The following is a 23,435-nucleotide window of genomic DNA, read 5'->3' on the forward strand; positions in this document are numbered from 1 at the left end:
AGTGCCGAGGGCTCTGGGGGAACTGCTGGCCCCCACGGTTCCCGCTGTGAGGCAGCTGGTTGTGCAGTTCATCCCCAGTCCGGCCCCGCTGGGACCCGTTTTTCCATCAGCGGCGAGCTGCCGATGGTGCTGCAGGAGAGGAGCGAAGCTGGCGGCTAAGGATGAGAGCAATGAAGCCGGGGTGCCCCGCTAGGGCAGGGAGAGCCTCCTTCAGGTGTTTGCGCCTCCAGGGAGGGCTCGGGGTAAGTCTGCTTTCGGCGAAACCAGGGCATCTCCTGGGCGGGCTGGCTAGTGGGGTCGCCACGGTGGAGGAGGCACCCTGCCAGGCTCGAGCCGAGCCTCCAGCTCGGCTCCCATCTGGCCGAGCTCCAGTCGAGTCTGCCGGCTCTGCTTGTCTTGCCGTGTGAAACACATCGGTGTGCGCCCACAAGGGCAGCCTAGGGCGGTGGGTGTTTGGCAGCCGGTTTGTAAGCCGCTAGGCAGCAGAGTAGGTTTTTCTCTGAAATGCTGATTTAAAAACAAAACAAAACAAAAAACCGTACTCCCACAGTGGTAGAGACAAGCAACAGAAACATGCCCAAACCAGAGTCTTGATTTTAGAGCTGCTGCTTTTTTGGAAACACGAGTGGAAACGTGGCAGCAAAGTGTGGAAACTCCCTTGAACTGCTAGTCTTGTAGTAACTTTTCTTTACAAAAGAAGTGATGGCCCTAGAGCTATTTTTCACAAATACGTGTATGCTTTAGTCTTTCAAGGCGTTACAGTTCTTGCTTGCACTTAATGCGCTTGTTGACTACACTGCAATTTTGGCAGAGAAGATGGTGTTCAGGTTTTTGCTGAATATGCCTTCTTTGCTGCTCCATCACTTGGTTTGCTGTTCAAAATATAACACAATGCAACTAAAACACTATGTTCTTATAATTAAAATTCAAACAAGTCAGGCAAGGAACATCATAGTAGGATGTTAAATAACTATATGAGGAGGGTCAGCTTTAAATTGTTTGTTTTAGGGAAAAGTATGTTTTAAGGGAAGTGAGAGATTGGTATGACTGAAAAATTCTCTTAACAGAAAAGCCTCTACTAAAGACAGAACATTTAATGTAAACTCTGACAGGGAAATGTGTAAAAAGGTGCTTTTTTCTTTTACTTGGGTATGGAAGTAGATAAAATTATTCATCAGATGACTTTGGATGTTGAACTTGCTGGTAGCCAGTACTTTAGATCACATAACATACAGGCTGCTAACTAGCTCATGATCTTAATCTAGAGTGTTAAGAGTTAATGCAGTCTGTCATGTTTTTCTTAGTCTCTGTAATACACTTTCTTTTCTCTTACCTGAAAATGTGATCTTTGACATTCTTAGTCCTTGACACTTGTGCTAACCAGCTGCCTAAACTGGCTTAACTACACCGTTCTACATATTTCTGAGCTGGTGAGCATGTTTGTTTTGCCTCACCTCACATAAAGAGTTCAAGGTGACAGATAAAATGTCTGGAACACCTTCTGAATGTTGTTAATATGACATATAAAATACATGTTGTATGTTTCATGCATATTTCAGAGATCAAGCATCTCCAAAATAGTGTAACACAATGTGATCTGCCACCCTACCATAATTTTCTCAGCAGTGTTGAATGCCCTTTCCTCCTACAGTGGCATGTTTTGGAAATTTTTTATCTTATTTGTCACCCACTGCCCACCTCCCACTCCCCCTTTGGGGTTTTATATTTAAACAAGATTCCTCTGCTATGACGTAGTCATCCTCTGCACTTCACTCTTTAAGAAGTTTTATTAATCTCATGAATCCTATTTGAATGCTATGGGTCATATCTGTGATTTAGAGCAATACTGTGACAATTTGCAAAGCTAGACAATCTGTATAATATGGGATGAGAATAATTCTGTGATGATGCCTGAACATTGAAAATGTTACATTTTTGTCAGTGCATTGTTCATTGAGCTGTTACATTTTGCTTTTCAGCAGAACTAGCTGAAAATCTGTGTGGCTATGTTCTCAAAGTTAGCTTTGTTGGTACTTGCTTGTGGGTTGAGGCACCATACTCCACTGCATGTGGGTTTGTTTTTTTGAGGTGATTTTTGGATTCTCCACAGCCCGATTTTTAATACGTGTAAGAGTTGTAATCATCTTGCTCTCCTTTTTAGGACCTTGTCTGTTCTTCACACACTAAGCTCCCCTGTGGAGAAGTTATTCTCAGTTGCTCAGGTATAATGGAATATAAATACTTAAAGAGTATCTGTTGTCTCTGCTCTGGAAGAAATCTGACCTGTTTCTAACACTGAATGATGGCAGATCCACACAAAGGCATTCTTGAATACAGCAGCTTCATAAGATCAGGAGTTCTTAGTTCCTATTTGTATAAATAGTCTAAACCATCATAGTTTGTTAGGGATAGTTCCTCATTTTTTCCACTTTTTTTGGTCTAGATTGGGAAGGTGACAACTTTGGAAAGTTATTATAATCTTTAATTATTTAGTTTTCTGCATAATTTGAAATTACCTTAGTTTGAGATTAGTTATAATTTTAAAAAATGAAAGTAACTTTGTTTAAAAACAAACCCCGCAAATTTTGGGAAACAAGCTTTAGGAAACTTGCTGTGGTAATTCGAAGTGTCACTACTCTCAGTTAATCTGCTCATGGATGCAAGTTAGCAGTAGGAAATATCTGTTTAAATCTTAGCTGCTCTGATATTAATCGAGCTGGTTTTTTTAGTTTAAGCTGCTGGTCAAAATGGAAGCTAAGATTATATGAGCCTATGAGCTGAGGTGGTAGGGCTCATTCCTTCTGCAATGGTTGTGATAATCCCTAGAGGAAAGATGTGTGTGTCATTAACCACCAAACCCTGTTCCATGACATACACATGGATATTATTCCCTTCTTCTTTAGCCCCTTTCTCCCCCATGCCCCTTCCCCAAATAGGAACAAAGCTGTTATAATCTTTAGCCCCACTTGAGGTGCTGAGAAAGACTGGTGTGGGTTAACCCTGCCCAGCAGCTAAAAACGCACTCAGTGACTTGCTAACTCTGCTGTTCCATGGGATGGGGAGAAGATAGAAGGAAGATGAGAAGACTTGTGGATAGAGATAACAGCAGTTTAATGGGGAAAGCAAAAGCTATTTGCTCAAGCAGAGCAAAAAGAGGAATTAATCACTACTTCCCATCAGTGGGCAGATATTCAGGCACTTTCTGGGAAGCAGGGCCTCAGCACACTTAATGGCTGCTTGAGAAGACAAACACAATAACCACAAACATTCTCCTTTCCTCCTCTTTGCCCTGAGCTGTTTTTTTTGCTGAGCACTATATCATATGGTATGGAATGTCCCTCCTCTCATTTGGGGCTGGTTGTCCTGTCTGTGTCCTCTCCCAACCTCTTGCCCATCCCAGCCTACTGGCTGGGGGGGGAGGGGGACAGGGCAAAGTGAGAAAGAGAGGAATGCTGTGCAAGCACTGTCCAGTAATAGCCAAAATATTTGTGTGTTATCAGCAGTGTTTTACCAAAAAATACAGAGCACACCACCATACAGGTTGCTGTGAACAAAATAGCAGCCAGACTTGGTACATCATCCTACCAGGGAGGGTTATGGATTTGGACTCATGAAGGAAAATTGCTCAAAGCTTGCTGGTGAAAGGCCTTTACCTGGATGACTACTGTTGTTCACAGTAGGATTAATGCAGCTGAGTAACTTAAGGGAGGTTTAAAGCTTTTGCATCTTAGTGTATGCATGGTTTGTATAAGCTTTACTGTTTCATAGCTAAGTGTGCATATAAAGAAATAAGCATGCATGTGATGACACAGTTATTCTGCATTGTTTGTTCCAAAGAGAACATCAGAAAGAGGAGTATTCCCTTTTTCTTCTGCTTGAAGAATAGAAAGCAGGATTGTAAAACGATGGGAGTATTTGATACTTCTAGTAATTGTCACCAAATTAAATAGATATTAAGTTGCCAGTTCTTCAAAGTACGCACTAAAGAACCCAGTTTCCTTCTTGTGAGATCTTTTCTTGTAAACGAAGTCAAGAGTTAAATGAATATACATAACAGGTAGGATTTTCTTTGCTTTTAATGTCTTAATCTGTTATGTTCTTACAAGTCTTACTCATGCTTGAAATTAGTCCTTATTTTCTGTCAGTCAGCAGAGCTGTGGGGTGTGTTAGTGAAGGAACAGACTACTACTAGGAAAATGACTTGCAGTGGTTATACATAGGGGCTAACTATGCATTTTTTTAACTTTTTTTTTTCTTTTGCTAGCAGTTACAAGACAATAGTGGGGCCTCTGCAGTCCTCTCACAGTCTTCTTGGGTTGTTCTGACCTGTCCACATTGTTTCTGTAACTTCTGTGGCTCTGCATCACTTGTGAAGAGGGATGTTCAGTCTAATAGCCAATTGCTGCAGCTGGTTAAAACGGTGGCAGGAACCTGTCAGGTAAACATGACAAAGTATTTTACATTTCTCTGCTGATCTTCCCAAACTGTATTTCACATCCCCTCGCTTATGTTTTACTTTATTTGTTATATTAACATTGTTTTGTATTTTTTAATTCCGAGACAAAATCCATCTTTTTTATTTTTTTTTTTTTCCCTCCAAGAGAGATTCAGTACCTCTTCTGAACTTAAAAATGAAGGGTTAATCATCTCTAATTCAGATACTTTGTTTCTGACTTCAAGGAAATAAAAAGTTCAAAATATTGTCCATTGCATACTTTTTTATCAAGTTGAGCATTATAGGGTGATGCTAGAATGTTTATGTAAAGTTTGCTTTGTTTTTTGTCTTATTGATTTAATTTCTGCATTTTGAAATTCTGAAGTGCAATGTGTTAAAACACTTTGTTGTCAGGAGTAGACTATAGCCCCAGTGTAATACTGGTTTTCTTACTGTGATCTAAGTATCTTAATGCTGCATTTTATGGGTAGCCTGGTGATCCATTCTGGCTCATGGAATTCTGCTGTTCTGGTTACTTTTTCTTTGACGTCCTGCATCCTTTTCCCTCCAATTAGCAGAAATGCACAGATAGTGCATCCAATATATTATAGACAGTTGTGAGTTTATAAATGTTCATGACTCTTCTGATTTTAGCTTATTATTAAAGTATAGTTTATGACCTTACTGTTCATTTTTAGGTTCTTTTCTTGGAGCTTTTTGATGCTTCTGAAAGAACTTGCATAAATTATATTTCATGTATGATGCTATAATAGTTTTAAGATTGGAAATAAAAATGTTTTTAGTATTTCTTCGCTTAAAGGGGCACATTTGCTTATGCTTGAAACAAAAGCACAGTGAGTACCAGTGCTGCTTATTTACAACATGTGATGTTGTCTACACAAGTCTTGTATACTGCATAGTATTGTTCAACTGTACTGGTTGAGACAAATAAATTTCTAGTATAGGCACAACTCTGAGGTAGAGCAACTATAAAAATTCAGGGGAATGGAAATGAAATTACAGAAATTGTTAGAGACCATGATCACACACACAAAAAAAGATGAAATTTACAGTACCATGAAATTAATTTCAGCAATTACAAGTTGAAAGCAAAATCATTCTCATGAGAAACTTAGAGCACAATATTAGACTTCTCATTTTGCACCTTGTTCTACTATTTCGTCTAATTTTTTTGGTTTGACATACTGAACACCAGATAGGCATTGTTACAATTGTGTGCTGCTTGGTGCTTTGATACCTATTATTTCTACTACTTTGTGGTAATTTTGTTATGCATGTATTAAAAAACTTAATAAAATAAGTGATATCTAACTAGAGGAAAAAAATATTTTAAATGTGTGTCTGTTTTTTTTTTTCTACTTATGGAGGAAGGTGACACTACTAATGGTGGGTCTTGACAATGCTGGTAAAACTGCTACAGTCCGTGGAATTCAAGGCGGTAAGCAATTAATTTATCATCTAAATGGAGCACTGAAAGAGTGAAAAAAAGTGTAAAATAACTGATTTTTCCATCATTTTAATCTAAAAACATTGCTTCATCTCCTAATTTATATCTCCCATATTATTGAAAGAAAATTTTGGTGATGGTACCACCAAAAGTGGTTCAAGTGTGGTTGCCAGAGTGAGCATGTCACAGGCCCCATTGCATGAAGACCTGCAGATGAGAGAAAAATTAAGGAGTCTTACCTTGGAAACATAAAGATCTTGATTTTTGGTATCTGACAAGTCGTGCTAGGCTGACTTAAAAAATACTTGCTCCCAGTCATGTGCTTTGTGCTTCAGAAGTGGCAGAGCAAGCTCTGTGTTTGCTCACTGGCCACTGCACTTAACATCATATTGAGCCAACGTAGACTAAATCAGTGGTAGTTCCACAAAGTTGCTACCAGTCTGCCACATCTTTTTCAAAGCTAACAGTATGGTGGAGGCAAGGTAGACAGTATGTAGAGAGCTGCCTGTTAAACATTGCACCATGCAGCATTAGAGCCCTTAGTCCACTGAGACAGAAAAAATTAGTCTGTAGAGGTGTTTAATTATCTTGGAAACACTAAGACCAGATGTTCAGAGTACCTTGGTGCTTACGTGCTTTGGGTTGACCACTGTATTGTTTGTTGTGTAAAATCCTAAATTGCAACAAAATCTGTTCTGGACTCTTCTTAAAATTTCATGAGCATCATAGCGTATTTTTGGACTGGAAGAATGTTTTTGCAGTAGTTAAATAAATAGATGAAGGAACATTGTAACTACAAGCAAGCTGTCTGTCTCCATCAGTTGCTTTAAGTGAAAGAAAGTGTAGAACAAAAACTCTGAAGGCTGCATACCACATTCTAATTAATAATTACTTTGAACTAATGCAATGATGCAAAATGTTCCGGTTAATGATGTGTTTCACATCTTAGTATACATTAGAGAAATCAATGGACCTGTTTGGTTTTTTGGGAGTTTGGTTTTCCTTTTTTCTTGTGTGCACACGCTTAAGTTGGTTTCAGGTGACCATCCAGTAACGCACATACATCAGTAAACTGTATTTAAAAAAAAATCAGAGCTGTAAGCGTGTATAATGACAAAAAGGTTCAAGAGAAGGAAATTGCATCTGTACGTATATAACATAAAGGATGGTTGTAGTGATACATACTTTATATCATATTTATCATCAGAAAAGCACTAGCAATTTTCTAGGCACATATTTCAGTAAGTGACCACTTGATTTTGGAAAGTACTTTGCACCATCCAATGACATGTGCAAGCAGGACATAATTTGAGATAAAGCTTGTGCTTATGAAAACAAAAATTCTCTATGCTTTTTTTTCCTGCCCCTGTGGAATTGTCTTTCTAAATAACTTTCATCTTGTGTAATAACAAGAAGTACTAAGTAGTGTTTTGGCAGACTTGGAGACTCCACCTGGACTTTCTGTTTAGGCATGTTATGTAAGTTCACAGGCTTGCTAAAGTGTGAACAAAGTTACAAATATTCTCTCATTTATATTCTTGAATCTTTGCCCTGAACACGTAAGTGCTTCATTTTTTAGCCTTCCATTCTGTTTCTAAATCAACTTCAATGCCTTTATCAGCTAAATGTGACAGTTATTTCTAAAGGTCTTTTAGACCTTTAGATAGTTCTGACTTCTGTGACTGTTTCCCAGGACTTGAATTGAGTGCTTGCCCTAGAAAGCATTTTTTTTTTTTTTCCTTGACAGGGCTTGCAGAGATTGGAACCTTCAGTTTGTCTTCAGGATTTGTAAAACCAGTATTTTTGTCTGTGCACCAGTCTTACAGCTTATAGGAGGAGTCTACAGTTATGATTGCTGGCTTTTAGCAGAAACCCAATATATCTCAGCTCTTAGGGCTCTTAAACCTGGGCAAATCAGCATGGTCCCCAAAGTCGTATTTGACAAAATAGATCTGCAGCTTATGTGGCAGCAGCCCCTGTGTTTACACTGAAGACTGGCTGTTATTTGAGACCTCACTGTACAGTAGGAACAGATGTTTCAGCAATATCCCCTTACATTCAGTACCATCAATAAATTTCAACCATAACCAATGTTTTATGTTCACATTGTTCTCTCTTGTAAGAGCGTATACTTATGGCTCACAGTGCAAAACATTCTTCAAAATAAAGTCTGCTGTGTTCTGAATCTGTAGTTTTCCACAAATGGTCTCCAGCACACTTCTCTTGCTGGAGTCTTGGCTTATGCTGTTCTGGACAAGGGGTCTCGTCCTTATCTTGGCTGTGTGTGAAGGACTCTTTCAAAAAAAGGAATATCTTCGCACAAGGCTGATGGTGGTTTACCTTCTGCACTGCTCTTCAGAGCACAGTGCTTTTGACCGTACCTTCATTTCTTCCTCTCAACAAGCTGAATTTACATCTGTTTCTCCTGCCTTGTGCTACCAAGCTACATGAAACAGTTGCAGAGATCCAATTAACTCACCCTTGCAGAGACAGCTTAGTGGTGTCATGCAATACAGGCTTTCTGTGCCTTCTGGAAAAGGAGACAGCAAGCAAAAGTATTAAATATAAAGCTATAGTATTTTTGCATATTGCATGGCAAATAAAAACAAAGAAAGAAAGGCCAAAACCTGAATATGGAAATTACTTGAGGAGAGGGAAAATCATAATGTAAAAAAAAAATGTGGTTAGCAATATGGTGTCACTTGACAGGGAAGGTTTACTCCATGTTTTTAAAATATGAATTTTGCTACACAAATCACAATGTAAAATCCTTTTTAAATAACAAAGCACACTTTACTGAAGGCTTTCTTCTTTGAACTCTGACAGAGTCTCCTGAAGATGTGGCTCCAACAGTTGGGTTTTCCAAGATTGACCTTAAACAGGGACGCTTTGAAGTCACCATCTTTGATTTAGGAGGTGGAAAACAAATTCGAAATATCTGGAGAAATTACTACGCTGAGTCCTACGGTGTAATATTTGTTGTGGATTCCAGTGACATTGCAAGAATGGAAGAAACCAAGCAAGCCATGATAGAAGTTTTAAACAGCCCTAAGATATCAGGAAAACCCATGTTAGTGTAAGTACTACTAATAAATGTTCTCCTAATAATCTGAAATTGTGTGAATTTTGACCTTCAGTACACCTTCTTATGCAGTTTTGATGTGTATTATGAAAAGCACACTAATACTATAGTAACTTTAGCGGTAGGTAATATTACAATTAGTTTTACAGTTTTTGTGAAGTATTTATTTATACCAATCTTAGTATCATACTAGTGAACAAAGTTTTTTCTTTCATTCTTCCCTTCTTCTTTCCCTCTTGAGTTGTTCAGGGTGGTACACTGAATCCATTCACTACATCTGATATTAGATTTTATTTAGTCTTTTCTGCTGATACTTATTTCTCTTCTCTTTTATTAGCAGTAGTAAAAGAATAAGAGTTGGGTTTTTTTTTTAACTTTTTAAAATTCTTCTATTACTTGAAATGGTATAATAGTTTAAAGGCTTTGCAAGCTTGGCATGGCAACATGATGTAAAAGTATTGTTAGTATTCAGGCCTACATCAATTACTTAAATTGTAAATGGTTGATTATATTCTGCAATATCAGTAATCTCTAAGCAGTGTCTTGTTCACTTAACACATGGGGGTGCTGCTGATACATGATCAGCAAAATCTCATTAAATAAGCCTTCCTTTAATAGTATTTGGCATATGCTTTTGTTTCAATGCATGTGTTTAAATAATAAAAAAAAATTTGAATTTTCTAAAGGTCTGGAGACATTCACAGACCAGATAGTCAGGAGCTTCTCTGCTTAAAAACTAGGTTTTGTAAAATATTTGAAGTAACCTGTTATTAAATTCAGCCACACAAAAGGTCTTTGAGGAGAAATACCCTTTTGAAGTTACAAAATAAACTATCAAAAGTTATAATAGTTTATCATGACAATATCTTTGTCTAGCAGGCATAAGACCTCCATAATACAGTAATTAAATGACATTTTGGGGATATCATAAAGAATCTTGTCTTAAGAAGTAGTGATGGTCTGGTGGTTTCAGGGAGAAACTGGCTAATCTGTTTTGATCAAGTGGAGTGTCGTTCAACAAGCTAATAGTGTATATGTTGAAAAATAAATTAGATTTTTAACCTCTATTGCTATCTGAGTGTTATTAGTACAGAGAAGGCAATAAAACCAACTTAATGCAGCTAGTTTAAATCAAATCTGTTCTGAAAATGCAACTGTGACAGTTGACAACTGTTCTGTGTTTCTGAATAAATACAACTTTAGGGGTTTTTTAATAGAAATCTCTATGTCCTAATCCTGTAATACAGATTATTTTGGTGTCTGGTTGTACCTGCAGAGAGCCCAGTCACTTCCCTGGGACTTGCTGCTGCTTTTTGATCCATGCAAGTAGCTGATCAGAAGGCAGAGTGTATTGACTGAGTCTGATGGTGACTGAAGTAAGTTTGTTGTTGCCTTCAAATTGATTGAGCCTCAAGCGTTTGAACAGAATTTGCTCGTGCAGCGTCCAGTTCTGTGGAGGGATCCAGTAGTTCTTTGATTTATGCTCCCTATACGAGTCTGCATCTTGAGTTATAAATTCTTTCCTGTATTGTCTTGTTTTCTGTTTGGTGTCTGTGTTCATGGCATAGCTATGCTACTCTTGGCATGTTCAAATCACATAAACCCTAGAATTTGTTCCAGTATTTGAAGCGCTTCTTATATTGTGAAGCAGGAAGGCTTGGTCAGGAAGCACTAGTGTTTGTGGCATGGAAATGGAGCACTTAGCAAATGAGATTAAACTGGTCCCATGCACCTTCCCGTCCCTGAAGATGTCTTTGGTTGGAGCTGCAAATCGTCATCACTCATGCTTGCCAAATAAGAGTTCTGTGGCATAAACTTTTTTCCCTTAAGACCCTAAAAGTGAAAAATGAAAATGTATTGAGTGGAATAAAGGATACCACAAGTTTCCAAATTTATAGTGAAAGTTAGACTTTAATATTTTCATGTTTTAAGGATGTTCAGCTTTTCTTTTTTGTAGTTTTTTTGGTGTTTTTTCTTTACGTTTGTTTGTTTGTTGCTTGTTTTTTGAGTAGTGTTTTGGATGTTTTTCTGTTTTAATAATGAGATACTTGCTATCCGCATAGCAATAAGTTCTCTGATATCTTGCTAAGTTTCTAATTAGTCCATTTTAGTCTGTGCATGAATGTGTGAAGGCCAGTATTTACTGAAAACAATGCAATGACATCTGAGTGTTAAGTGCAGGAAAGTTGAAGTTTACTTTAAGTAATTCCCTTCTGTCCCATGCTCTTGCAGTGCAAAGCACAATCTATTTCCCTCTTCATAGAATACTGTTATCATTTCATGCCAGAGGAGAGAGAGACTCCTTCTGTGTGATTTCCTCACTCCACCAATGTGTCTCTGGTCTGGACTACTGCTTTGTAGTAGAAACAGAAAAACAGGTGTAATTTGTTTGCTCTCTGCTTCCTGTAGGTGCAGTAGATTTCTCTACTATTTTATTTGTATGCTTAAATACAAAGTGCTTATTCATTAATGTTTTCTTAATTACCAATTATCTTAAAAGCTAATAAAAGAATCTAAACTCTAAAGGAATGAAAAGGAGTGAACTATAACTTTAAAGTGTATGTGTGCTGAAGAATGATGAAAGAGGTACTGATGACTTGATCAGAATGAAACAGTTAAAATGTTTATGCTACATATTCATGTTTCTTTGTAAGCATAGCTTGAACCAATGTACCAAAATTTCAAAAGTCAGCACTAATATTATTTATCCTAACTGTGTTTTATGCAGTATCTTGTACAGTGAAGTATATATAACTATACTGTTAGAATGGATGCAAGTCTTTTCTGGATTTTGAAGGCAGCAGCAGAAGTTGCTGTATATGCAGTATCGGGTGTATCACTGTGTGTACCTAGCATCCTCTTGTCTTTGAAATACCCTGTGGGTTATACCTTCTTGTACTTCTGGTAGATAATAATCAAAAGGCAGGATTGCCATTTACTTTTGCATTTGTGGGCTTTTGTCTATCTGGACAAAACTAATCTTGCCAGTTGGATCAGGGAAAAATAAAATATTTATGACTGATAGTGAAGATGGACTTTTGAAATAAACCATTGCGCATCAGACAGTTGAATTTGGTATTTGTAAAGAAACAATTCAGTTGTCAGGTTATTAATCATAGTATGGTTTTGGTTGGAAAAGACCTTCAAGATCATAGGATCAAACCATTGATCGAGCCCTACTAAGTCTACCAGTAGACCATGTCTCTAAGCATGACATCTACTTATCTTTTAAAGACCTCAAGGGATGGTGACTCAACCATCTCCCTCCCTGGGCAGCCTGTTCCAGTGCTTGACAACCCTTACAATAAAGCAATTCTTCCTAATATCCAACCTAAACCTCCCCTGGTGTAACTTGAGGCCATGTCCCCTTATCCTATCACTAGCTACAACTACAGAGACTGAACCCCACCTCAAAACAACCTCTTGTCAGGTAGCTGTAGAGAGTGATAAGCTCTCCCTTCAGCCTCCTTTTCTCCACACTAAACAACCCCAGCTCTCAATTGCTCCTCATAAGACTTGTGCTCTAAACCCTTCACCAGCTTTGTTGCTCTTCTCTGGACATGCTCCAACATCTCAATGTCCTCCTTGTAATGAGGGTCCCAAAACTGATCAGTCTTTGAGGTGGGACCTCACCAGGAACGAATACAAGGGAAGGATCACTTCCCTGCTCCTGCTGGCTACACTATTTCTGATACAAGCCAGGATGCTGTTGGCTGCTTGGGCACACTGCTGGCTCATGTTCAGCTGATTGTCAATCAACATGTTCAGGTTCTTTTCCTCCAGGCAGCTTTCCAGCCCCTCCTCCCCAAGCCTGTAGCATTGCATATCATATTTGTGGCTGTGCTCTGTAGTATTTTCCTTATTAGTTAATAAGACTTGGAAAGGAATGATACTAGAGTGGTAGCAATGGAAGAAGGAATTTGCCTCTGGACAAGAATTCTGATCTGTCAGAGTTGTTGATAGGCCTTTACACCATGGACTACCTCAGCTTATATAAAAGCGACTTGAAACAGAAATTGTGTTTCCTTTTAAGTAAATTATTGCTTACTAAAACTTTCTTCGTGTTTTACTTGTAGAGTTTCTGGTGTTCAGAACATTAAGATATGGATTAAGAGTGCTGTTGTTGAATGCTTTTAGAAAACTGGTTGTTCACTAATAATTCCAAGAGGAAATAAAATACAATTTGTGTAACTCTGTACTAATGAATAAATAAGTTCTGTAATACGCTCACCTTTTCTTACATACTCTGACCTCTCTCACTTCTTCCTGAAGTCTTACCCTCTTTCTCCTTCTCCTCCTCCATTCAGCATTTCCTTTCTGGCTGGGTAAGCACATGCCATATCTGGTTGTGGTGCAACTTGCAAAGTACTCAGCTGTCTGTTGCCTTTGAAAATAGGTGAAGTGAATAAATTAAAACTAGTTTTGGTCTCTCTCTTCTACCATTATAAATTTGATATAAGTCAGCAGGATGGTTATTGTAGGAGCTAACTGTCCTTGCAAGTATGGACTAAAAAAGTGGGGGGGGGAACTTTTACTACTCAGGTAAACAAATTTTAATGTGATGTATTGAGTAAAATATATAGTGAATAATGAAGTTCCTTTATCTAGGCATAGCTCTTTTTTATCTTTAAGGATTTAAAAAAGAAAACAACATATCCTAATTTAGATAACTGTATTTTCCTTCCTGTAAGAAGACAATGTTGTTTGTAACTATAGGGTCTGGTTCATTACAGTAAAAACATTTCTGATAGTAACATTTAAATAAAAATACTCTCCAGTTGTTTGCTGTTATGTGATAGCAGGTTTGTCCACTGCTCTGTATGTATTTGTTCAGTGCTCTGTAGATTCACTCAGTTTCAAGATGTTCTCATTTGCTGTTGTGAAGTTGAAGTTGTAAAAATCCAACCACCCAAAAAACCAGGATCCATTACTGAAGAGTCTGAGATGCAGTCTTCATGACAGAGCAAAGTAGAGTTGGAATCACTGGCCTACCCTTCATTTTGCCTTCTTCCAGCCCAATCTATTGTATTATGATGTGCCCTAATCCAATAGTAAGCCTATGCATGGGGCAACTCTGCTTTTTGGCAGGAGTAAGAAGACACCCTGCTGGCAGAAGAGTAAAGGGTAACACAACTCTTCTCATCCTCCCTGATAAAGGAATGGATAGGGAGCCTATGCACTATTCAGGGAGAAGTGGAGGCCCAGTAGCCTGGAAAGAGAATAAGATGAATTGTGCAATGTGAGCATAAGATAGGCACAAGACACTTTCTGATACAGTAATATGGAGATATAAGAGTTCTGATATTGTTCAGTGTGATACTTGCTTCAAATTGAGTTGGTACTGTAGCACCTATCACAGCCCATGGAGGTATCACAGTATCATTTTAAGACAGTTTTCCTAATGTGCTGGTAGAATTGGCTGTTATTGACTCTTGGTACAAATTACTTGAAGATGTTAAACTTTATATCTGGTGGTTTGTTTTTGTTTTTGTATTTTACTGTTCAGTGTTACTGCTTAATTTATGTTTGCTCATGTAGGCCTTGTTTAACACTCAAGTGCGTAAGTAGTTCATTAGTCTGTTATGTATGGGGAAACTGAGTTGTAGAAAATAAGACTTCTTGCAGTTCTTGTGCTCATGGGTCCATTCTTCTGTCAGAATCCTCAAGACATATAGGTGTGCAAGTTGAAATTTACTTCTTTGAATTGTTTTCTCATTCCTTTTATCAGAAAGGAATATTTACACTTCATATTATGTAGGCTCATAAATACTGGTTTTGTTTGTGGTGTTTATTTATTTTTTTTTTTGGAAGAGGGTGTTTACTTTGACACAAAACACAGGCAAGGGGAAATACAATTTCATTTGCTGTGGCTAATATTTTTATACCAGAGAGATTGCTGGACAGCTATTTTTTTTTTTAGTAGAAAGCTGCTTCCTACTTGTTAGTTCGGTGATGAGGGTTTGTAACTGTTAATATTTCACATTTCTTATTAGAATACTAGCAGCTCTACTTTAATTTGTTTGCTCTTCTGCATAACTATGTAACTGGAAAAAAAAAAGGAAAGTTATTTTAGTGATTACTTCGGCCTGCATAATTTCTGCTGTAAATAGTTTTTAATACTCAGTGTCAGTGTAAGTTGTAGTTAATACTAATTATTTTCAGTTAATGGCATATGTATTAAGAAAAAGCTTTCCACAAGCCTTTCTGGTTTTTTGTCTTCTCAGTTCTTCTGAAGCGTGTTATGTATGTTTCTGTTTTTCCATTTTCTAATCAATATACAGATGATAACTACTTGAATTATTTACTTGTGTATGAATAGGCAGCTGTCTTCTTAGGTATTACTGAAACTTGAGTTTTCTTCCAGAATTTAAAGTACAGCTCTTGTTTAACCAGAGCATGATGTTTCAAAGAAACATCTCTGTGATGTGAAGAGGAAGGGCTAGCCCAGGAACACATTTCTCTCTCAGATAAGGATGCTTGTATGAACACTCCTGCATGGGGTATGCTGTGTAAATAGGTGGTATTTGTTGTATTTTGGTTTTCTCTTCTGTCAATGCTGGCTACAATAATTTTTCACAGAAATACTGTAATGGCTTTCTTTTTAAAGGCCAAGAGAGAAGGAAAGGTCTATCTGTTATGTAGCTTTGTCTTTCCTAAAAGTAAAAACAGTAAAAGAGCATGAGGTGGTGGTGTTTGTTGGTTTGTTTTTTCTTTTGGAAAATGACTGGTTTTGTCTCAGTTGCATTTTTATTTTCTGTCAAATTGTATTAGAGCTCTTTCAGTTCCAAAAAGGGTTGAGTACACAGCAGAAACCAACCATTGGGATTATGGAAAACAGAAGCATCTGTTTGCTTCTCTTCACTGCAGAAATAGCTGCTGCCGCAAAATAAAGTGGTGGTATACTTCCTGTATTGCTAATTCAGCTGTTCCATAAAGAACATCTAAGTTATCTTCAGGGCCAGGCTGAGTCAGTGTCTAGCTGCTCTGTTTTAGGTACTCGGGGGATGTATTCGTATTTGCTACTTTAGGCATCTGTTTTACATACCTGCAAGAGGATCCAAGGCTTCTACAATTAGCAGAATTTCATGGAACCATTTAGACTTCCGGAAACCTTTAAGTAGTTCTTCTGGCCCCTCCTGTAGTAGTACAAATAAATGCATGTCCTATACTGTGTCTGGTTCTGTGATTCCCACTACAAGAAGACCATGAAGACAAAAGTTGATTATACTATAGTGAGTCAACGCTTGGATATCAGTGTGTGTGATGTATGAGGAGAGTCAGAGCTCTCTGTTCAAACTTTAGATGAAGAAACTAAGGGAGAGAGCTTCCTGCTGCCTACTTGTAAGGTATGGAGGCAGCAGAACAGGCTCTTCTCAGAGGCATGGTGGTAGGATGAGAAGTGGTGGACAAGAGCTGCAACCAGGGAAATTCCTATTGTGATTTGAGCAAAAGTTTGAGTAACAGATTGGTCTGGATGTCCCCTAGAAGTTCTTTCCAACCTAAATCTTTCTCCCATTCTAGATTATGGGGGCTTTTTTTCTAAGGATGAAGTTCTAATTTTTTATTCTATTTTCTTCCTTCATTTTTGTACTAGCAAAAGTGAGACTGCAGAGGCAACTGCATATTTAGACAGGCTCAGCAGCAGTGAGAACGTGTCTTATCACTGTGTAATGAAGTATTAGATTCCTGTATCCTTAGCTGGCAGGGGTCTGTCTGTATATTTGAATAATGTAAATATCTCTATGTCAGTTTATTAATGCTTGGCTTCTCAGCAGGCTGCTGACAAATATTCCTGTAGGTTTAGTGACATGGTCTTCTGCTGCTAGTGATCTTTAATGTGTTCAGAAGATAGCAGCTCAGCGCCTATCTGTAGGGAATACAGCATGGTATTATTAAAATAAATAACCTGATGTCAGTTTTGCATTCCATAAGACAGTGCACACTGTCCTACTATAACATGATACTAATTATTATTTTGTAAAAGGTGACTAAGCCATTCTTACAGATCCTGTCTTTGAGATTAACAATATTTTCAAAAATCTTAACAACAACCCAAAAGCACAGGTAGCTTTGTTGACCTATTGTTTTAGTTTTAGTGGAAGAACAAAAACGTGTCACTTGTGTCCTTTGATGCTTTCTCCTAGTTCACGTGTTTCTGTGAAAACCATAAAAATCTTTGGATTCTTCTGACTCTGCTGGGAAAAGCAGATGCAGGTTTACCTGAGAGCTCTGCACAGGGGCAAATGGGAAGAAAAATGAAGCAATTGAGGGATCATGAGGCTGCTTTACAAGATCAGTTACTAAATAGGAATGACTGGTATTTCAAACAGTTTATTTTTGTCATTTGCAGCATGGACAACACCAGCAGCATATTGCTTTGCAAGGGTTTCTTTTTCGATACTTGACTGCCAGCCCAAATTTTTCTTTAGATACTTGGGTGTATTCTTGAGTGTTGTTCATACTGATTTCTATGTTGTTGATCATCTCCCCTTGCTCCTCCACCAGAACTGATATCTGGATAAAAAGTTCCTTCAAGTCTTTGATCTGGTTCTCCAGATTCACTAATTCTTTGTGTCTGTGTTCAATCTCCGAAAGCTGAGCTTTGGTAATTTTTACTTCAGTGAGCAGATTTTCATTGAAAATGTCCCATTTTCCTTGCTGGAGCATGTCATTGACTTCTTCCTCAGATACCTCTTTACCAGCTACTTCAAGCTGACGGACAATAAATCTTCTGCATTTCTCTTGTTTAGCAGTTATAGCATCGTTGTAGGAGAGCATAGCATTTAGGTAACGGTGGGATAAGAAAGCGTGCTGGGAAGCTAGAATCCTTACTGTGGCACGTGATGGCCCATGTTCATTTTCAGCTTTTTTCACTGTTTTTGACAGTTCATCCAAACATTTTCGTATGTGCTCTGCCTGTATTTTTATTTCTCTTGCTATGTTAGATTCCTTTTTCAGAACACTGAATCTTCTCATTGAAGATACTAGACTTTTTTGTTGTTGACTGAATTTATGAACTTCCTCCACCAAATTATTAATTTCATTCTGAATCTTCTGGATTTCATGCAAGTGCCTTTCAGTTATGGGCTCTTTTTCATAAATAATGGCCTGCTGTTCAAACTCCTCCTGTTCTTCTTCTTGTACAGTTGCACCCTTGTTTTCGCCAGCTATCTGTAGTTCCTTAGCTCTCAGTTTAAGCTCCTGGAGGCGGTCTTTCATGGTTTTCTGTGTTCAGGTATTTTTCAGTTGTTTTTTTTTTTTCCCCTCTTGCAACATGGGGAGTTAAGTCCAATATCTTTTTCCTTGTTTCACTGTAATCAAAGTGTAACAACAATCCATGTTAGCAGTTATATGTATACATGAAAAGTAGTCTTGAAGATAAGAGTTATTTCCCTCTGCACAAAACTAAAGTAAAAGTAGCAATGAATAGGAAGGGGTAGGTATGCTGAACAAATGCACAAGATAGGTGGTGTTAGTGCACTCCACCATTTAGCACAGTTTCTCTAGGACTTAATCATAGCCTAAAGTTTTTAATTTATCTTTTTAATTTATCTTCTTATGGGTACAGTTAACAGTCTTCCCTCAGCTTCTTCACTATAATGGTTTTGTCCATATACAGTGATTTGTAGTCCAAGCCCATTTTTGTGGTAGATTTGTGATGCAGAATCCAGAACTTGGAACAATGAAGAATATGGCATGTGGAGAGGACTTTTATTTGTGGAAAGAAGAGAGAGTAAATAAAATACTTATTTTCTTGTATTTCCCTATTTGATGAAAACTAATCAAATTCTAAACTTTTTTTGAAACAGAAGTGAATCTGCTGCTCCATTTTTGGGTTCTTGGTAGGAAACACACACTTCAGCTTTTGAGGTTAGGAGACAGACTATCTAATGAATTGGAGTTTTTGCTTGAATAACTTACATTAGGATTTTAGTTTAGCTCCAGTGAAAAGCTTTTTTCCATTTACCTTGCCTTCCCTTTCCTGGGGACTTAAACTGATAGTAACTGAAGCAGTTAACTCTACAGCAAAACAGAACGACAGAACTGTAATAATTGAGCATGAAAATACCTTTTTTTTTAATGTATGAGTTTTCATAGAGGTGACTCTGTATCACTAATGTGGCAGCCTGAAGATTTTCTAAGCCTTTGTTAGATTACTGTCATCTATTTTTTCACTGTCATTTGCAGTCTTCATAAAATTGATGCAAATGTACTTTGTGCACCACATTAGGATACAATTCAGTACTGTTTCTTATTTAATAGAAAGTGGATTTAGTTCTGTTTTCTGCCTATCTGTTGTGCAAGCTTTACTGGATATATAACTGAGAGAGAGTTTCTATTGTGTATGTTTTAGAAAATATTCAACTCCAGTTCAACTATTTTTAATTATAGGGAAGAAAGTATTTTCTTCAAACCCTACATGAATGTTTTCCTTGGACTATGATCAAGAATGGAAAATTTCAGTAAAAAGGAAAATGTTCAGGATTAGCAGATCATGGGATTTTTCACTTGGGATCTTCTGGTTAAGTTGGATGTGAATCTTTCAAATGGCTGTTCAAGTGTAAATGTTACACAGTACAATAGTATCTTTTGGCTGTTTTCAAAGGTTTCAGGGCAGTCTTCTGTAATGGTAGTGTTTTATAGGTACATTTTTTCTTAAACCTCAATTCTAAAGATTTTTGTTTTTCTTTTAGTAGGCAAATGCGGTATTTTTTTATAGTACCAAAAGGACACATTTGTAATAACTGCAAAGGATCAATCCAGTAACCTGTCAATATGCAAACAATTTTGTTACGTTTGAACAGCTTCAAATAATACTGCTGTGGTATCTCTGCTCTCTTATGCATATTTCAAGTCGCTAAATAGAGTTTTGCATAACAGAAGTCATGGGGTTGAACAGTATGAACATGTCTTCCACAGACTTAAATCTGGTTGTCTGCAGGAGGGTTAGCTGAAAAACCAAACTTTAAATGCAACAGAGATCAATCATGAGAAAGAATGCCAATATTCTACCCTAGTGTGGATTTCCCTTATTGCTTTTCTCCCTCCTTAATGCCTTAGTATCTGAATTTAGTGTTTGCTGATTCACATCAAGAGAATCCAAAAAGCCTGGCAGTCGGTAAAAGTTACGGTAATGTACTGAGACTTGTGATCAGGCAAGCCTGCAAGTAATTTATTGGAAAACATTACTTCAGGGTGGGGAAAATGCAACATGGAGTAATTTTGTTCCAGTAATTCCTCTTCATTGCCTAACTTGCTGTGTTCCTCCCCACAGCAGAAGTCAGGCAGTTTCTTCCCGGTAACGTTCTTTAGGAATGTTTCAGAGCTGCTTGGCACCACTGAGGCTGCTGCAGGGAAAGTTCCGTCTGGGGCATGTGAAAGGAACCAGGAGCGCTAAACAAGGCTTCAGAGAAGTGACCTGAAAATCTGTTTTAGTATAGCCTAACACATCTGTTGACCTATGTTAATTTAGCATGGCTCAACAAGCCTGTGATTAAAAGCAGGTTCTTAAGGGCACCATTAATGCTTATGATGTGAGGTGGCAAGACTTTCTTGTATCTAAGAGAGTGTAAGTAATTACTGAAAAGCTCAAAAACTTGCATGTAGTCATCCAGTTACTCCTTCAGAACACCGTACAATTTTGCAAAAGGGCAGTTACCGATTTTTCATGTGATTAATCTCCTATGATTTGAAAGTAAGTTAAACACAGGAGCATAAGAACTATTCTGGGCTTCATCTTCAATTTGTGTATCCATTAACAACTAACTTTTCAATGTTTTGGGTGCATTGGTCTTGAAATAGCTATATTTCTTGGCAGGGGAAGTGGCAGAATTGCAATTCTGCAAATATTCTCAAATATAAAACTTGCAAAGAAGTAAGCAGACAATACTTAAGATTGTTGTTAATGGAATTTTTTTTTTTCTTGTTTAAACATCAGTCTCACTAAAGAGTGGAATGTAAGCAACTGAAACCTAGTTTCATATCTTATATCCTCTCGGGCTTGCCTTCAAAACCTGCCACTGAACATGCTTGCCAATAGATGTGGTTGATAACACTGGCAACTGAACCACATGCTGGTTTCAAATAAATAAGGATGTCTTCATGACAAAGAGAACCTTGGAAATTGTTGGCTTGACTTCTTGAGTGTTCCACAACAAACTTTGTTCATATACTGAGTCCTTGTTGTTGTCCTATGTGTTTGTGTGTATGTATAAGGGCACATCCTGTTGTTCTTTTGATTGAGATGAAAGATCTATTTCCTTGAAGTTTTTGTCAGTAGAGGGAGAATATGCCGATTCTTTTAGCACTGAGTAAAGGGAATATACGGACTGAAAGCACTCCAGTGACTTAGTGTGTCCCTCACATTCAAAGAAAGATTTTAAAAGATGATCCTTCTGAAGTGATGAAGTAGCACAGCCTAGCACATCCTCATCAGGCTCTTTTTTTTTTCATCAAAGTTTGGAATATTTGGGTTAAAACAGCCAGGAGACTGACTGCAGTAAAGGCAAAGTAAATCAATTGATGGGAAAGCATGAACTTGTTAAACTGTAGGATCAAATGATTGACCACATTTAAAAATGGCCCTAAGTGCTCTTACACATGTAAATCAGAAGAGCATCAGTGAGATTTGCCCATGTTTCGGGCCATTCCTCCATCATAAATGGTGCTGTGTCATCTTTGAACTGTTTCTGATGCTGAAACAGCATGTTTGGAGCTGGAATCACAAGCTGCTGGCTGGTCTTTAATAAAAGATAATCTGTAGAACTTGAGTTGCTATAATAATATGGGTGCAATAACTTGGTCAGACCGATGTGGCACTGTGCATTCTCTGTTCACACTTGGAAGCAATGTAAGATTGAAAGCATAGCCAAAGAACAGACAGGGCTACAGGATGGATTTGGAGAGGAGGTAGCAGGGATAAGGAAGGGGAAGAAGGAAGAATCCAACCCAGTTCTTTTCCCAGTACCTAAGTTGTACCTGGAGTTTAAGGGTTATCGATGTGCTTTCATACACGTATTTGGGGAGAAAAAGTAGGAATGCATATGTGGCATTTCAGTTTGGTCACTCTGGCATACCTTATCTTTCAGAAAGGCTTCTCGCCCTGCCCCACCATCCCTACACTGTTTTGATCATGCAGATCTACTGGTGATTAGGTTTGTATTTGTTCTTCTGGTAGGCATCTTTATATATTGTTATATATAGTTGACAGGTTCAGAAATATAATTTTTACATCCTTGTCAAATACATTTTAAGGATATTGCAAGAGTCTTTGGCCTTCTGATGACTTTGTGGTGTTGCTTATCGGGGTTATGAATATGCCCAGTCGAACTGATGACATGGCTAGGAAAGTCTTTAAAATGATGATGACCTCAGCACACTGAATAGAGGAATAATAGATCCTGAGGACTGGGTCACTATTAGTAATCTGTCATGATGGTAAAGCATGACCTAAATTGAAAGATAATGAATTTGATGGAAATGTAAATTTTTATACTACCTTCTCCATTTTTTAAGTGGAAAAAAATCAAAAACAAAACCAAAAAAACCACAAAAGCCAAAAGCAAGTTGAAAGGTACATTCATTTAATTGCAAAGCAGCCATATAGAATGTTCTTCCACCTATCTAATTTATCAGTAGACTCAGTAAACTGGGAGCCTACATCCAAAAATGAGATTTGGGCTGCATGAAGTTAAAAGGCATAAATGGATGTGTGAAGGATATAAGTTGATCATATGGAACTCATGTTACTGGCTGTAATTAGACTGAATAGCTTCTTTTTTTACTTTGTTTTATTTCCCCCTTACCCCCCAACTTACCAAAACCTCCTATTTATTTCCATGGTTTTGTTCACTATTTCTTGATTATTCAGCACCTTCATTAAAACGGCTGACACAAAAGCCTCTGTTTGTATTTGGTCTTTGATGCAATTTGCATGCTGCCTTACATTCATTTTAAAGACTATCAAGGGACAGAGTTCTCTCTTCAGCTCTTTGAGATGTATGATCTGCGTTCTGTATCATCCTCCTTTCCTTACCTCTGCTGAAATAGCTACTTTTTATTTTTGATTGCAAGAAAAATAAGGGTCAGTTTGTTTTCCTGTTCTTTAGTTATGAGTCGATTAAGGGTACTGTGTAGAGGACACTTTCAGGCAACATGTCCCAAAGGGATTTCAGGTCACAAGTCATCTTTTTAAAAATTATTATTCTTTTTAATCCATTTCCAAGCTGCAGTGAAATTACATTATAGCTCTGTTATGTGGTACCAACAAACCCTTATAACTGTTATTTTTGAGCACAATGGTTCATAGTAATGTTTGAAGTCATACTCTGGTCTGGAACTTGATTATTGCTCTAAGTATCTTAAGTTCAGCAACAAAAAATTAGTAAGGCACATACATGATTTTAATGCCTGCAGTTTAACGTACTTAAAGTAGCCTGAAGGGAAAACTA

At 37.7% G+C, this 23,435-nt stretch overlaps 2 protein-coding genes across 2 annotated transcripts in view; one reads left to right on the forward strand and one right to left on the reverse strand.

Moving 5' to 3' along the window:
* Positions 1-4,267: 4,267 nt before the first annotated feature.
* ARL13B (ADP-ribosylation factor-like 13B) overlaps positions 4,268-23,435 on the forward strand; it is a gene marked incomplete at its 3' end in the record, with an annotated part of 36,719 nt that continues 17,551 nt past the window's right edge. Inside the window, exons 1-3 of the mRNA XM_010184235.1 lie at positions 4,268-4,438; positions 5,824-5,894; positions 8,730-8,979. Coding sequence (XP_010182537.1) covers positions 4,380-4,438; positions 5,824-5,894; positions 8,730-8,979 — 380 coding nt within the window. The remainder of the gene's footprint in view (positions 4,439-5,823; positions 5,895-8,729; positions 8,980-23,435) is intronic.
* On the reverse strand, positions 17,326-18,204 carry STX19 (syntaxin 19). The gene has a single exon (XM_010184234.1). It carries the CDS (start codon positions 18,202-18,204, stop codon positions 17,326-17,328), a length of 879 nt encoding a protein of 292 aa, XP_010182536.1.

The sequence above is a fragment of the Mesitornis unicolor genome, unplaced genomic scaffold, assembly GCF_000695765.1.
Source record: "Mesitornis unicolor isolate BGI_N332 unplaced genomic scaffold, ASM69576v1 scaffold18475, whole genome shotgun sequence".
NCBI lineage: Eukaryota > Metazoa > Chordata > Aves > Mesitornithiformes > Mesitornithidae > Mesitornis > Mesitornis unicolor.